General features: G+C 42.7%; 1 protein-coding gene across 3 annotated transcripts in view; it reads left to right on the top strand.

Moving 5' to 3' along the window:
* The window catches only part of grin1a (glutamate receptor, ionotropic, N-methyl D-aspartate 1a), a 33,111-nt gene that overhangs the window by 12,551 nt on the left and 5,910 nt on the right, over nucleotides 1-14,650 (top strand). For all 3 annotated transcript variants that reach the window (XM_053339899.1, XM_053339898.1, XM_053339897.1), the window contains 14 exons: nucleotides 474-595; nucleotides 1,626-1,800; nucleotides 2,388-2,532; nucleotides 3,720-3,806; nucleotides 4,196-4,331; nucleotides 4,653-4,780; nucleotides 6,077-6,241; nucleotides 7,245-7,363; nucleotides 7,769-7,881; nucleotides 8,599-8,747; nucleotides 8,901-9,058; nucleotides 9,635-9,796; nucleotides 10,123-10,232; nucleotides 10,620-10,765. In XM_053339899.1, the coding sequence (XP_053195874.1) occupies nucleotides 474-595; nucleotides 1,626-1,800; nucleotides 2,388-2,532; nucleotides 3,720-3,806; nucleotides 4,196-4,331; nucleotides 4,653-4,780; nucleotides 6,077-6,241; nucleotides 7,245-7,363; nucleotides 7,769-7,881; nucleotides 8,599-8,747; nucleotides 8,901-9,058; nucleotides 9,635-9,796; nucleotides 10,123-10,232; nucleotides 10,620-10,765 (1,915 nt within the window). The remainder of the gene's footprint in view (nucleotides 1-473; nucleotides 596-1,625; nucleotides 1,801-2,387; nucleotides 2,533-3,719; nucleotides 3,807-4,195; nucleotides 4,332-4,652; nucleotides 4,781-6,076; nucleotides 6,242-7,244; nucleotides 7,364-7,768; nucleotides 7,882-8,598; nucleotides 8,748-8,900; nucleotides 9,059-9,634; nucleotides 9,797-10,122; nucleotides 10,233-10,619; nucleotides 10,766-14,650) is intronic.

Genomic DNA, 14,650 nt, shown 5'->3' with positions numbered 1-14,650 from the left:
GGCAAAAATCAAGCAGAAAATGAGGAGCCAATAGACCAAAAAATGAAGACACATCATTCGTGTAATCTAAAGTAGTGATAAAATGTTGGACGGTAAGCATGCCCCAAACCCAATTACAGTGATATGGTGTGTGTGTGTGTGTGTGTGTACAGTATGTGTGTGTGTGTGTGTGTGTGTGTGTATTTTTTATGTAAACACACACACACATCTGTGTACATATAATATATAAAATGACTTTTTCCTCATTCCTACAGTGCTACTATTTTTATTCTGCTGTAATTCATTATTATTATACATTTCCTGTGCGTGTAGCATGTAAGGGGCTACCACTGAAAATTAGTGAACAATCCTCCACTGTAGAATGACAGTAAGATGCCATCTTGAGCCCTCGATGACAAAAAAAAATCACAAAATGTAAAAAAAAAAGTTAAAAAACGATCTGAAATCTTTTTTTTTGTTCTTCAACATCCCAGTGAGGAGGACGCTGCTGCCGTGTACAAGGCCGCCCGCTTCCTCAACATGACGGGCTCGGGCTACGTGTGGCTGGTGGGCGAGCGGGAGATGTCGGGTAAAGCCCTGAGCGAGGCGCCAGACGGTACGTTCATCCGGCAGAGATCAGCGGGAAATACACGAGTTAACCCCCGGGCTCTTCTCGCAGGGCCAATCATAACACGCGCAGGATTAGAGAGATTAACCGTTTAACCATGGATCCATTACATGATTGAACAGTAACTGCTTGTTGTGTGTTGAGCATTTAAACGTTTAAGCATTGACTGTTTAAAGGTTTAAATGTGTTGTATGCAGAAGTTTTTAGTGTGTGTGTGTGTGTGTATGTGTGTCCTGGATTATCCAACGGTAACTTCATTGTGCTACTATGTCATATTAATAATGAATAATGGTTTCCAATGAATTATGAAGGGAGAGTTTTGCAACAGATAACTGATAGAATGGTAAGGTACAACAGCTTTTCTTGTCTCTGTTAATGGATTTACGCACAAGTCTCTCACAGTATTTTATCGTTTTGTGGTCACAAAAGTCGAGCGTCTTCCCCCCCTCCGGGCACTTTAACACAACCAACCCCCTCCCCCCCGCAGAGCGTTTGTTGTCCTGTCCATGTCCAGTCTCCTTCACTTCCACTGCGGCTTCTTCCAAGGAGTCTGCACAGCTGACGGACCCGGTTGCAATCAGAAAACTTAGCTGAAGTTGGATTGTTGCTCGGTTTAACTTTAGCTCCGATGGCATTCTTACACCAATTATGCTTGTGCTGATTCCACCAATCTTATCTGGTAGGGTTGGGTAGAAAAATAAAAATCCAACTTCAAGGGACTCTTTACACATGATGTGAAAAGGTCATCAGTGGCAACATTATAAAACAATGATCCATTTATTTCTGTTGCCTTGTCTCATAAATGACACCATGTGGATATTTTCTGAGCTTATCGTCACGGAGACGAACAGGCAACGAAGATGGATCATGCAGCTGATGTCTGACCTTTATTCAGCATGTCTAAAGTGGAAGCCCTATAAGTTTTTTTTCCCCACTTTGTGCATTGCAAAAGGATCCTGAGAAACTCCAGGTGGCTCAGATCAGTGATTGTCTTGTGTTGTTGTGGACCTGGTCTCAGGTCTGATCGGCCTCCAGCTCATCAACGGGAAGAATGAGTCGGCCCATATCAATGATGCGGTTGCCGTGGTGGCTCAGTCCATCCAGGAGCTCTTTGAGAAGGAGAATATCACAGAACCTCCGAGAGGATGTGTGGGCAACACCAACATCTGGAAAACGGGGCCTCTCTTCAAACGGTAAGCTTGGATTTTCAGTGCTTGAGCTCTATTTTTTACTAATACAGATGACAAAGGTGACGAAAGGAATCTATAAGCCTGACTTCATTAGCCAGATGTGTCAAATCCAGATTTTTCAATTCAGGAAGAGTTCAATTTTGTAAAGTTTGCTCACTTCCTGATTTAGTCTGTAATATTTTTTTGTTGTTTCCAGGATGCTGAACATGTCTGGAAAGCTGTCTTATAGAATGTCAGTGTATAAGGTTTCCCCAAGATGTGTATGAACCTTATTTCCAAATGAAACTACTGCGTTTGGACTGACCCACTTAAGAGTGAGCAACATGTAATAAATGCAGTGCTTCCAAACAGCTGTGGTGACAACAGTAGCACATATCATCCTAGCTCAACAGTCACAGCTATGTCGTGTTCATAAAAATTTCAACAAAAAACTGTGTTCATCCAGTCAGTTTACCACATGCACCGAATTGGGAGCCTCCTAGCGAACGACACACAAGGCGCGTTGTTACACACCTCGAAGATGACAAAACATGCGTAAACACACATGCACCCGTTCACACGTATAACCGTTCTCATTGGCTTCGCAACAGGGTGTTGATGTCGTCTAAATACCCAGAAGGCCTCACTGGACGCGTGGAGTTCAATGACGACGGAGACAGGAAGTACGCCCACTACAGTATTCTCAACTACCAGAAGAGTCGACTCATTCAAGTCGGCATATACAATGGAACACAGGTAAACTGACAGCCTGCGGCAAATCTGGCCTATTTCACACAACCATGAAACAAATCTTAAAGGGATTTCAAGCTCATTTTGTGTATGTCATACCTCCTCCATGGACACAGTCTTCTTTTTATTTGTACTGGACATGCCGCTCCAGTTTTCCATCTAGAGGAGAATGCAGCCAATGTAGGACAACTCCACAGTCCTCATTCTGTGCAAACACAGTCTGCAGTACATGATGCTACAACAGTCTATCATGATGGATTAGAGAGGGTATTTAGTACTTTGTTGTTTATAACTGGAACTCATCTAACATATGATGATTTACAACTGGTCGAATGACTGAACAACCATATGCCAAGAGGGCAAGGAGAGAAAGGAGCCAGTCTATTTTTAAAACTGACCACAAACTTCAAATTACAAGGTGGTTCTGCTAAGATTTTGACTTTGGCCCAACCACGCTTTAATTTTTCTGTAGATTTCCTGTGTTTAATTGTAGTCAACTCTAGATGCCAATTGGACCTGAAAAGGAAAGGGATATATATATATATATCTGCTTTATGGACACAAGGTATAAAACGGGGATAAAAAGAAGCAAATTAAGTCATCAAGATGCCTAAAGCCAAGATTTTAGCACCTGTCATGAAACGTAAGAAAGAAACAAGCACATTCCCATAATGGATTACCATCCGGGTTTGGCTTTACAACAAAAATGTCATCCCATAAGTCTTTTGAAGATGATCCTTTCTTAAAACGGCATCACCATACCACCATAACATTGGATCGCCTATTTCACCCAATTTGTACGGAATTTATCAGTAGTAGTTAAATCTAAAAAGCTATTTGAGATGCAATTAAAAGCTGTGTGATAATAGGCTTGTCAGTTTTGTCAAACTACTCAATTTGTAGCTATTGGTGGTTATTAACATGCAGCAGCTGTGCCAAGTACAAACAGTACAGACTGCAGGGATCAGCACTTCAGCACCCAGACGATAGGTGTGATGATAATAAGTTCCTGAAACCCTCAGGTATGATACATAAGTCAGAGGTCGACGTGAGAAATAAGAGAACCGCTGAGCTGTGCTTATATAAAGCTGACTCATTAGCGACGCTCACCCACGGTGTTGGAGCCTCATCAGCAGCATGCCTTCTGTCAGCACTCAACTATAATACCGTGTATGTGTGTGGCATCTCTGCAGGTGGTAATGAACAATCAGCGGAAGATCATCTGGCCCGGAGGAGAGACTGAAAAACCACAGGGCTTCCAGATGTCCACTCGATTAAAGGTACGACGCCTTCACGTCACTGCAGCGATGTGACATTTATGTCTACACAGATAGAGTGCGGACCTCGGCTGATGTGCTCGTGTTGGACAGTGTGCTAACGTTTGTTTCTTAGAGCGGGATGAAGATACTCCTCATTCATGAAGGCTGCAGTGATTTATGCGCTTTGACTTTTATCTCTTCAAATATGTCGTAGAGCCTCTCATTTATATCCTTGTCAGTTATTTTTACATTCATTTGTCTGTCTGTCCTTATGTTTCTCTGTGTATATCTGGGAGGTCATGGGTTTTTTATTTCTCTCTCTGTTGATTGTCTGCTCTGAAGTCCCTCAGGATCAGAACGGATCCGGCTCTGACTACGTGATAAACAGCTTTTTGTCCCGTTTGTTGTAGATAGTGACGATACACCAGGAGCCATTTGTGTATGTCAAACCCACTCAGCTGGACGGAACATGCAAGGAGGAAATGACATTAAATGGAGTCTTAATTAAAAAGGTTATCTGCACTGGGCCCAATGAGACCATCCCAGGTAACACATCAGGGACGTTTATAATATCAATGTGCTTTTACTGCACCCGCCAAACACCCACTGGAGATGCATACATATATATGCAGTAGGTATCTATATATGTATGCATGTAGCTGAGTGTGCCATCCAGAGTGTGTGGTTGTCTGGATGCTGGGTAGTGTGCGTGGTGCGCTGACTGCGATGTCTGAGTGTGTGAGTGCGAGGGGCTGCGTGACGCATTTTGTTCAGTCTACGTGCGCCGCCTTTGGATTCAAAAAACATTCAATCTAACTTTCTCTCTGGATTGATTGTAACTTGCAACCTTTGCTGGTTTTATTACAGGACGCCCAATTGTACCGCAGTGTTGTTACGGATTCTGTATTGATCTCCTTATCAAGCTGGCTATGACCATGAACTTTACCTATGAGGTTCATCTGGTGGCTGATGGGAAATTTGGAACTCAGGAGCGGGTTAGTTTTACATTGACAAACTAATACACATATCTATCATATTTTTATGCATGAATGTACATTTTTGCATGAAGCACAGGTTGCATGCAATATCTCACATTTAGTACTTTACATGACTTAAATGTTTTTTTTATCATTTTATTGTGCTCCACTTACATTAGTAATCTCACTTATTCCAAGCTGAAGTGTTAAGCAGTCATAGAGCAGAGATCTGCAGATGTCCAGGAGGTGACTTTAAAAAATGCATAAAACTAAGATGAAAATCTACCTGAGAAAAAGGAGAAAAACATTACCAAGCCAATACAAAGCTTCTGTAAACCTCAAGCAAGTTTCATGTTATGTAGCCTGGAAAAAGAATACATTAAACATATGTTCTAAGTGACAATATACAATGCTTATTACATGCAAACATGCATTGATAGGTTGCAAAACAAGTGAGTGCACACAGTTAAATTTGACAGCTTTAATAAGATTGAAGTGAGATTCTAATTTATTCCACCTCCAGCTACTGTAGGTTTTGGATGAAAGGGTCTGTTTTCCGCTGTGCTTGGGAGCCTATTTATGTTTAATGAGCTAATTCATTAGTGTGGCTTAAACCTCACCATTTATCTTGCTGGAGTGTTGCAGTCACCTAACAACATCCATTCATTTTCACCATTCCTCGTGCCAGTATTACATCTGTACACACATTTAAAGTCATACATTATATTTAACATGACATATCAAAGCGATGTTTTAATGCCATGGTATTATTTAGCTGCATTGCCGACACCATATAGCCCACCATTTATTTTAATTCATGTTATTCATGATTTCATGTGTATTTAACCAGGATGATCTCTCGAGATTAAAATCTCTTTTGTGACAGAGTCCTGGACAAAATGGCATCATGATTGTGTAACACAAACCAATACAGATCCAACTTTCACAGAAGTAAGACGAGAAAGGAAAGGAAGGGGGAAAAAAGGACATGATCAACTGAAAACCTGCACTGGTTGAGCAGATTTTCACGGTGGAAACATGAACTTTTATCCCAGACAAATGAAAGCCTGTTAAATAGTCAAAGCATGAGCACAATATCCTACACTTTAACCAGATTTCTTAAAGTACAGAAAACTGTGAACCCACTTTTAAGACAGAGCCAGTTTTAAAGATGTAGAGCATGCCTCTTCACTTTCTGTATATTCCCACTAGGCTTAACCCAAATCCTAAAACCTGGAAAAAACATTGTGTGGTCTAGTCGACAGCAGGTTTATAGCGGATTCTCATGTTAACACCTTCCTTTTGGGGCTGTAGGTGAACAACAGTAACAAGAAAGAGTGGAATGGCATGATGGGTGAGCTCCTGGGGGGCCTGGCTGACATGATTGTAGCCCCGCTGACTATAAACAACGAACGAGCCCAGTACATCGAGTTCTCCAAACCCTTTAAATATCAAGGTCTCACCATCCTGGTTAAAAAGGTACGTGTAGCCTTTAGTGCTTTGTCATGTTAAGCAGCCCCTGGGTTGTTACATGTGTCATCTTGTTGTGAATATGCTCTTATTCGAAAAACCCATAAAGGCACATTTTTTTTAGGCCTTGTGCAGCTGCTGTATCAGTAAAGCCCAGAAATATTTATATATACTAAATCCTAAATACAGCAAAGTGTAATATCTTGTATTAACAGCACAAACACAGCAATATAGCTGAGAGATAAATGCAAGTCAGTGTATAGCTCTAACACTCTTTATGATATTTGCACAAAAACACAAAAACTTGCTTGTTAGATTGGTAACCACAATACTGTCTTAATGATTTAACTTCATATGGACAGCAGTAGTTGTCATATATGTAAAATAAGACATGATGAGCAATAACATAGATTACTTACTGGACATTTGGGTCACCATTAATCTAAAAAGAGTTATTGAGTGGGAGGGGAGCTGCCATGATTTCCGTCGCTTCACTGCTTCTCTTTTCTGCACATCATATATCCTTTAAATCACACTTTCAGGCATCTATTAGCTCTATATCTTTCATCCATTTCTCTACAGTGTGGTATTGAAGTCTTTTACCACACTCGTGTGTAATCAATCACACTGGACAGCAAATCTGTCATGAGGTAATGCACCGATGGCTTCAAATCAATCAGCTCTTGCCATACAATGTCCAATCCCTGCTTGGATTGTATCAGCTCTCAGATGTACGCCGCTTTGGTTAAAAGCGCCTGCTAAATGAAATTGTAATTGTAGAGTGATAAAATGTATGCTACCTTATTAACTGTGATTAACTATAGGTTACACAACTCAGGCAAGTTTCAAGAGTTTGCTTAAGATTTTTATCCCACACAGAAATAAGACTCCAGATTGAAAAATAGCAAACAATTATCAGCAAAAGTTTGAAAGTTTAGACATAATATGCAAAACTAATGTAATCAAAGTTGTTAAATATCAATCAATAACCATGTGCGGTGTGTGTTTTCAGGAAATCCCTCGCAGTACACTGGACTCGTTCATGCAGCCGTTCCAAAGCACACTGTGGCTGCTGGTGGGTCTTTCGGTGCATGTGGTGGCGGTGATGCTTTACCTACTAGACCGGTTCAGGTACAAGGGGGACCTGTGTGTGTGTGTGTGTGTGTGTATGTGGGCGCCTGAGTGTACGTGTCTGCCTGTGTGTGTGTGTGTGCGTGTGTTCATGTCCGTGCACTCACGACCAAATCAGTGAGTGCACGTCTGTGTGTGTACATGCTCTCCCGGCCCGCCGCAGATCTTCCCTCGGTGTGGACGAGAAGGCAGAGAGAGGTGAAGATTGGCTCCAACCATCCCACCGCTCTGTCCCTGTGCCGTCGTCTTTGTCTCTTTTCTTTCTCGCTTTGCTCGCTCATCTTCAGTTCCTTTCCCTTGCCTGGGGTCGCCAGGGTTTTTTTCACTCTCTGTGGCTTATTAGCAATTTCTCACTGTGTCTCCTTGCAACCCCTCCCCCCACCCCTCCCAATTTCTTCCCTCTAGCCCATTTGGAAGATTTAAAGTAAACAGCGAAGAAGAAGAAGAAGATGCCCTCACCTTATCATCCGCTATGTGGTTCTCCTGGGGAGTGTTGCTGAACTCTGGAATCGGAGAAGGTGAGATACAGAAATGAAAATCTCCAAATGATCAGATTAGTGAGCAGTAGTAGTAGTAGTAGTAAATGTTCCCTTTCTCCCAGAACACTGTAATAATTATTTTTTTTAAACCATTAAAGAAATTTGCCACAGAAACACTGTCATAGCTCAGCTCCCACTATGAAGAACCAACATGTCCGCTGTGGAAAAATAGCCTCTCCTGTTGAGAACTTTGGTCTTTAAGTAGTTGCATGAAGACAAAAATCAAGACGCTTGGAGAAAAGAAATATCTCGGGTGACGCCTCACTGTGGGGCTTTTTCTTTGAGGGTGACAAATGAATGGCTTTCATATCGCATATTGTGCAGACAGGCTTTGATGCCAGTTTTCTTTCAACAGTTTTATTCCTGTTGCCTTCGCTTGTTTCATTTGTCTTAAAGTGTCATTTTCATGTCTGATAGTTTTTGTGGCTTGTATTTTTTTTGTTCACAGTAATTTCTTTTGTTCCAGATTGTTTTGTAAGAAGCAGAGTAGTTTGTTAATATATTGTTATTTTATATTTTTAATAAAGCAGCTGTAACCGTAGTAACAGAAGTAGCAGTTTTAGAGGTTATTAGTGTTGAGCGGTATAACTGTGACTTGACTGAAATGGAATTTCCGGCTAACTGCTCTACACAGCTGATCTGACTTGAGTAATGGAGTTCAAAGGTCAAAGCTCACATCTTGAACTTACCACACAGGCGCCCCGCGCAGCTTCTCAGCGAGAATCCTGGGTATGGTGTGGGCCGGATTTGCCATGATCATTGTGGCTTCCTATACTGCCAATCTGGCTGCCTTCCTGGTGTTGGACCGGCCTGAGGAGCGCATCACCGGCATCAATGACCCAAGGGTGTGTAGATGATGATGCCGGACCGCATAAAAACATTAATATTTATGAGATTAATTCATAAAATTATATAAAAAAAAAAACCCAACATCACAGTAATGGAGGTTGTTAGCAGTTATTACATGACTGTGCCTTGTTTCTTGTCTCTTTGTGCAGCTGAGAAACCCATCGGACAAATTCATCTACGCCACGGTGAAGCAGAGTTCCGTAGACATCTACTTCCGGCGGCAGGTGGAGCTTAGCACCATGTACCGCCACATGGAGAAGCACAACTATGAGAGTGCCGCCGAGGCCATCCAGGCCGTGCGCGACAAGTGAGTCTCGGCCGGGCCGGGCCGACCAGACCTGTCGGCCGGGCCGGGCTGACCTGTCAGGCACATATAAGCTCAGGGTCAGCGCAGTCAGATCAGGGGGGGGGGACATGGACTTCCGGACCAGGTGGAAGCGGCAGGAATTACTGCAGCCTTCCATATGATCCAGGCCCATCGCCCAGCCATGGCAGACATCCAGGGACAGGAGCAGGTGTGGCCGTGTCAACAGCACTGGCACCAGTGTGAGGTTGAGCTAACATTGAGTCAAGGAGCACCCTTTTTCAGGTTGTACCCAGACGAACATCTTTGAGATGGGGGGAATCCAATGGGGGACGCGCCCTCACCCATGTGGCATTGGATTTCATTTGGGCCATAAGCAACGGTAGAGATTGCTGGTAAACGCTGACTGACACACACGATCTGGTGTGCGAGAGAGAGAGAGAAGGGTGGGAGCCGTAAATGTGTATGTAAATCATTGTATTGTTGCACCGTAACCCCCTCCTTCCCCTCCTCCTCCTCCTCCTCCCTCCTCCTCCTTCCTCCTCCTCCTCCTCCTCCTCCCTCCCCCCTCCCCCACAGCAAGCTGCATGCTTTCATCTGGGACTCTGCGGTGCTGGAGTTTGAAGCCTCGCAGAAGTGCGACCTGGTGACCACGGGAGAGCTGTTTTTCCGTTCGGGCTTTGGCATAGGCATGCGCAAGGACAGCCCCTGGAAACAGAATGTGTCCCTGGCCATTCTCAGGTCTGTCCCAGCCGAAGCTGCATTACTCGTATGACTTTTTTTTTCTTTTTTTCTTTCTTATCAATATGATTTCCTGGTCACGTATTGACCATTTACAGCCATCAAATACATCGCCTTATGTCACATATCTATCTGTATCTCCCCTCTCCTGCCCTATCTGTCTGTTTCGTCTCTGTCTGTTCATGTCTGTCTGTCAGTGCACTTGTGTAGCTGTCTCAGTTTCATTTGTGTTGCTATCTGGGAGTGAGCGGCTCGAGTGTTCCCTCTTTTTGCGGCCGCGTTTTAACTTTGTCACCTCTCTCCCCACTACCCCCAACCCCCTGCAGTTCTCATGAGAACGGCTTCATGGAAGACCTAGATAAAACCTGGGTGAGATACCAGGAGTGTGACTCGAGGAGCAATGCCCCAGCCACACTCACCTTTGAAAACATGGCAGGTATGGTCCTTATAGCGCAGCGAAACCGTTAAAAGTGATTGGACAAAAACTGCAGTGGTAAGGTACTGTAGCCCTTTTTTGTCCAATACCTTTGCAAAAATCGTTGTTTTAGTGTCGGCGTGGGTGCTCTGTGGAAGTGTGCCGTATAGTATCTTGTGCTGTGGCTTTGTGCAGTTGTGGTCTTCAATTAATACTGTGTGGTTTACAGCCGCTGTCGTCAATAGGAGCGGGTTGAAAACATTTTTAAAAAAGGGCGGGTCGACCGCTGAGCATGACAGGCAGACCATGCATTCATGCTCAGTGGAGAGCGGCGGAGGTTGTAGACCAGCAGCTCACACATCTCCACCTTCTGCTCTTTCTCCAACCCGTTTTGTCCCTTCCCAACAGGTGTCTTCATGCTGGTGGCTGGAGGCATAGCAGCAGGGATCTTCCTCATCTTCATTGAAATCGCCTATAAGCGCCATAAAGACGCCCGCAGGAAGCAGATGCAGCTGGCCTTTGCGGCCGTCAACGTCTGGAGGAAGAACCTGCAGGTAGGAACGATCCACCTCTGTCCTCTCACATCCGGGGGTGGAAGGGCCGGGGGGTTGGTTGGGGTGCGAGCCAGCAAAGCCTCTCTTCTCCTGTGGCTCGATATCTGTCTTTCAGCCTCTCGAGGGGACTTTAATTTTTCATGTTGGTAGTGGTCAGACTTGCAGATCACTGCATGAGAAGCTCTCTGATGCCTTCATGTACTATCAGGCATCCTGAGCGGCCACCCTGTGGGTCTTAACAGCTCCCAGAGGCCAACTGCGCCCGTGTGTCTTGTGTGTGTGCCTGCAGGACACTAAGGAGGCCTCTGGAAGTCAGGCGGTGACTGGGACCCCCTCATTAGTATGTAATTGATTAGCAAAGCCATTTCCACCGCCATGTCACTGCTCACTTTTTACTCAATAATAATAATAAGATAATCAGACTGGTGATCCTCTGCCATATTAGACATCCAAATTAAACCTTCACCTACTCCACGTCCATGGCATGAACCAGTAGTTTTCTAAGCTGCTGTTGTGGCGCTTATTCGCTTCATAAGGTCAGATGATTCAAAGCCTTACAAATAAACTACTGCCCAGCCAGAAACATCATTAAAAAACAATAATAACAATGATTAGTGTACAGTTAATGCACTTTGAGCATGTCATCATGGATTCCCTTCAATCTGCCAACAAAGGCCAGAAGCTAACAATGCAAATAGAGCATAAAGATTAAAATCAATGCCCTGGCACTATCGCACAGCAGTGACTCTCGTAGTATTGTCCGCGTAGCTGTAACGCGCCACGCTGCAGTGCACAGTGTGTATGCCTCCTCTTCTTATCCACTGCAGTGTCAGTAACGCACACATATGACAAGAGGCAAATTTATCTTCGCATGCCGGAGGCGTCATGCAACACGGTGGCAGCAGTTGAAAGGGTCAGTTCAATCAAGTGACATAACAACATATTTTCCGCCTTGTGCTGGTGATATGTAGCCATGCAGGTTGGTTAGATACCCATCATACCTCTGTAATCAAATAAAATGGAGGTTTCTGGTTCACAGTTATCTGCATGGCTACATAGCATTAGTAATAAATGAGATTCTTCTTCTTTTGAGTGAGCCGGCCCTTTAAGCTATAGTGAAGCTATAAGGTCCTCTGTTCAGCCAATGAAGAACATGATTTGCCTTCCAATGCAATCAAACGTGGCTGTGAAGCGTTGGAGCATTGGGGCACCCCTCCTCCACCTCCACGCCCTCCTTTTCCATTACTCTTTAGGGTTGCTCGACCTCATCGGGTAAAACGGAGGTCCAGGGGTGCTGCATTTAACGGCCAGTCACTGTGAGTGTGTGATGTGGCTCTTTTCTGCTGCATCTCTGTAAAAGCCCTGAACCAGAGCTCGTAGCTCAGCAGGGCTGCAGGAAGGTACAGTATGAAATCACAAGTGCCTGTCAGCAAATCAATGTCCTTCTAAGAGCGTCTGCCATCGACTCGACTACTGTATGTAACTGTCGTGAGTGTCCTCATATGGATGTACGTTCTCTAGGCACACTCAGCAGGCGAATGCATGCAGGTGTGGGTAGGCAGGCGGCACCACTGAGAAAGGAGAGGGACACACTAAACTGCCCGTAGACCACCGCGTTTTAGATCCATGTCAGCGATGATCCCGGTAATTTTTCTGCCCCACTGAAGAAAGACAGCTCATACATGTTCATCTGGCTCATCGACTGTCAGCGTGGGCCCCCGAGCTAAAATAACGGACCCACACAATCTTCACTGCTCTAACCATAACCGCTGTAATGGGGCCTCATGCGAGGAGCAGAGAGAGAGAGATCCCACAAAGCCATGCTAATACAATCTGTTCTGTTCTGTGTGAATTATTATTCAGGATATTATTCATACTGTTTGGGTGAACTGATGTGATTACTCACCATGATCTGATTTACGCAAATTAAAAACGACAACTTGGTTATGCAAGACACAAACTCATCACGATGGAAAATCTAAGATCACAGTTTATGTGGCCTCCTCCTTCCTCAGTGCAGCAAGCACTGAAATCTGGAGTCCCATTGTCCGCATAATTTTGACTGCTTGTATGTGTGTTTGAATGTTATTATGTGCTTATACTGCCTCAGGTTTGTGCATTATGCAAAGCACTGTGTAGTACTGTGCACCTTTCAACACAAAGATGTAATCTCATAGAACGTGCACTTCTGACTAATCTAAATTTGTCCATGTAGTACGTCCTCATCGTCTGCAGGCTGACATTATCTAGCAAAATATACAAGTTCATTGATGACCACTCTTTGCTTTCACAATGCTTTATAAAGAGATAAAGAAGCATGCATTGTTAGCATTGCATGCCTACAATAATCCAGCTTCATGCTGTAGCCACAGAGGTGTAGTGGGGGTAAACATATCAAATTTCAGTTACTGCATAATAATATTTGAGTGAGAAAATTTCAAGCTGATTTTTTTAATCTAAATTTATTTATTTTGTGTTTAATGGATGTATATCCACACTAACAGTCCATAAGATTTTGTTTATTTTGTAAGAGATGTGTAATGAATGAGGACATAAAGATAAGATAATATATTCTTTTATTAGTCCCACAATGGGGAAATATGCATTATTACAACAGCAAGTAGACAGTAAAATACAAGAGCAGCAATAGAAAAAAACAATAAGAACAATAATAATAATAATAATAATAATAACAAAATATATAATAAAATCATTCTGACATTATTTACATTATTTACAAGAGTAATATTGGTATTGAGAGGTAATATATCAGATGATATTATTTTTGCACAGATTAAAGTGAAAGAAAATGTTTAATGTATACCATGTGTATATTGCACAGTTGATTTGAAATTAGTAGTGTACATGAAGTACTAATATAGGACATTAAAAATGCAGTAAGTACTTCATTTTGAAAAGATTTGTTATTTTGTATCAGCCAGTATTCATTTTTAACATGAACAGGATTCAAATTAAGAGCTGTCAAAATGACACAGTATGTACTGAGGAAGAATATTATAATTAAACAGTCAAAGATGACAGTAAAGCTCCTTTGAGACATGCACTTTATTATAAATGTAAATGTGTTGGCAGCTTTATATGTCGGACTCATGCCCCTGAGTCACTGTCTCTTAACAGTCACGACAGCAATCTTAGCAGGCTGCACTAACATTTACATTAACATAACTCAAATCTGAATTTAATGTCAACGAATAGGCGTGCAAAAGATTATGGAAAGATCATTCCGAAGTGGCAGACTTGATTCAGACAAGGAAAATTAATCAGTTACAATTCTTTTAAAAAATGCTGAAAATCAGTCCAACTCAGGGAATAAAGAACTGCTTTCCTTCTTCTCCACCGCAAGCCAGACAACAAGGCACAACATAGGACCGTTAGAGAGGCCGCTGTGTGCCTGACAACATGACTGACATCCTTCATCAACAAGGCGTACCATTCTGTAATAGTCCTGTCATGTTCAAATTAATTAAAAACCTTTAAATGTGAAGAAAACCTGCTTGTGTGAGCTCAGAATCCATTACCGTCACTGACAGATGGAGCCGGCAATATTACGTATTCTTGGCCAGAAATGTTGAGTCTACATTTAACCGAAATCCAATAGTGCATATTAAAGTTGGAACAATTATACAACAAGAAATACAGCATATCATTTTTTTTTCTTCATATTTCCGCTGTATGTGTTATATTATTATATATTATAGGCTTCATATATTTATTTTTTTGCAATAATGCTACTAACTATAATGTATTCTATAAAGTTACATTGTATTTATTTGCAGCACTACATGGTTCTGATTTGTCTCATTATTATAATATGGTGCAGAGAGTTTACCCAGTGTTTTGTTGACCACTACATCACTGGAAGGC

The sequence above is a fragment of the Scomber japonicus genome, chromosome 19 (assembly GCF_027409825.1).
Source record: "Scomber japonicus isolate fScoJap1 chromosome 19, fScoJap1.pri, whole genome shotgun sequence".
NCBI lineage: Eukaryota > Metazoa > Chordata > Actinopteri > Scombriformes > Scombridae > Scomber > Scomber japonicus.
Note: the sequence above shows the minus strand (reverse complement) of the source record. Positions and strands in the feature narration are given on the sequence as shown.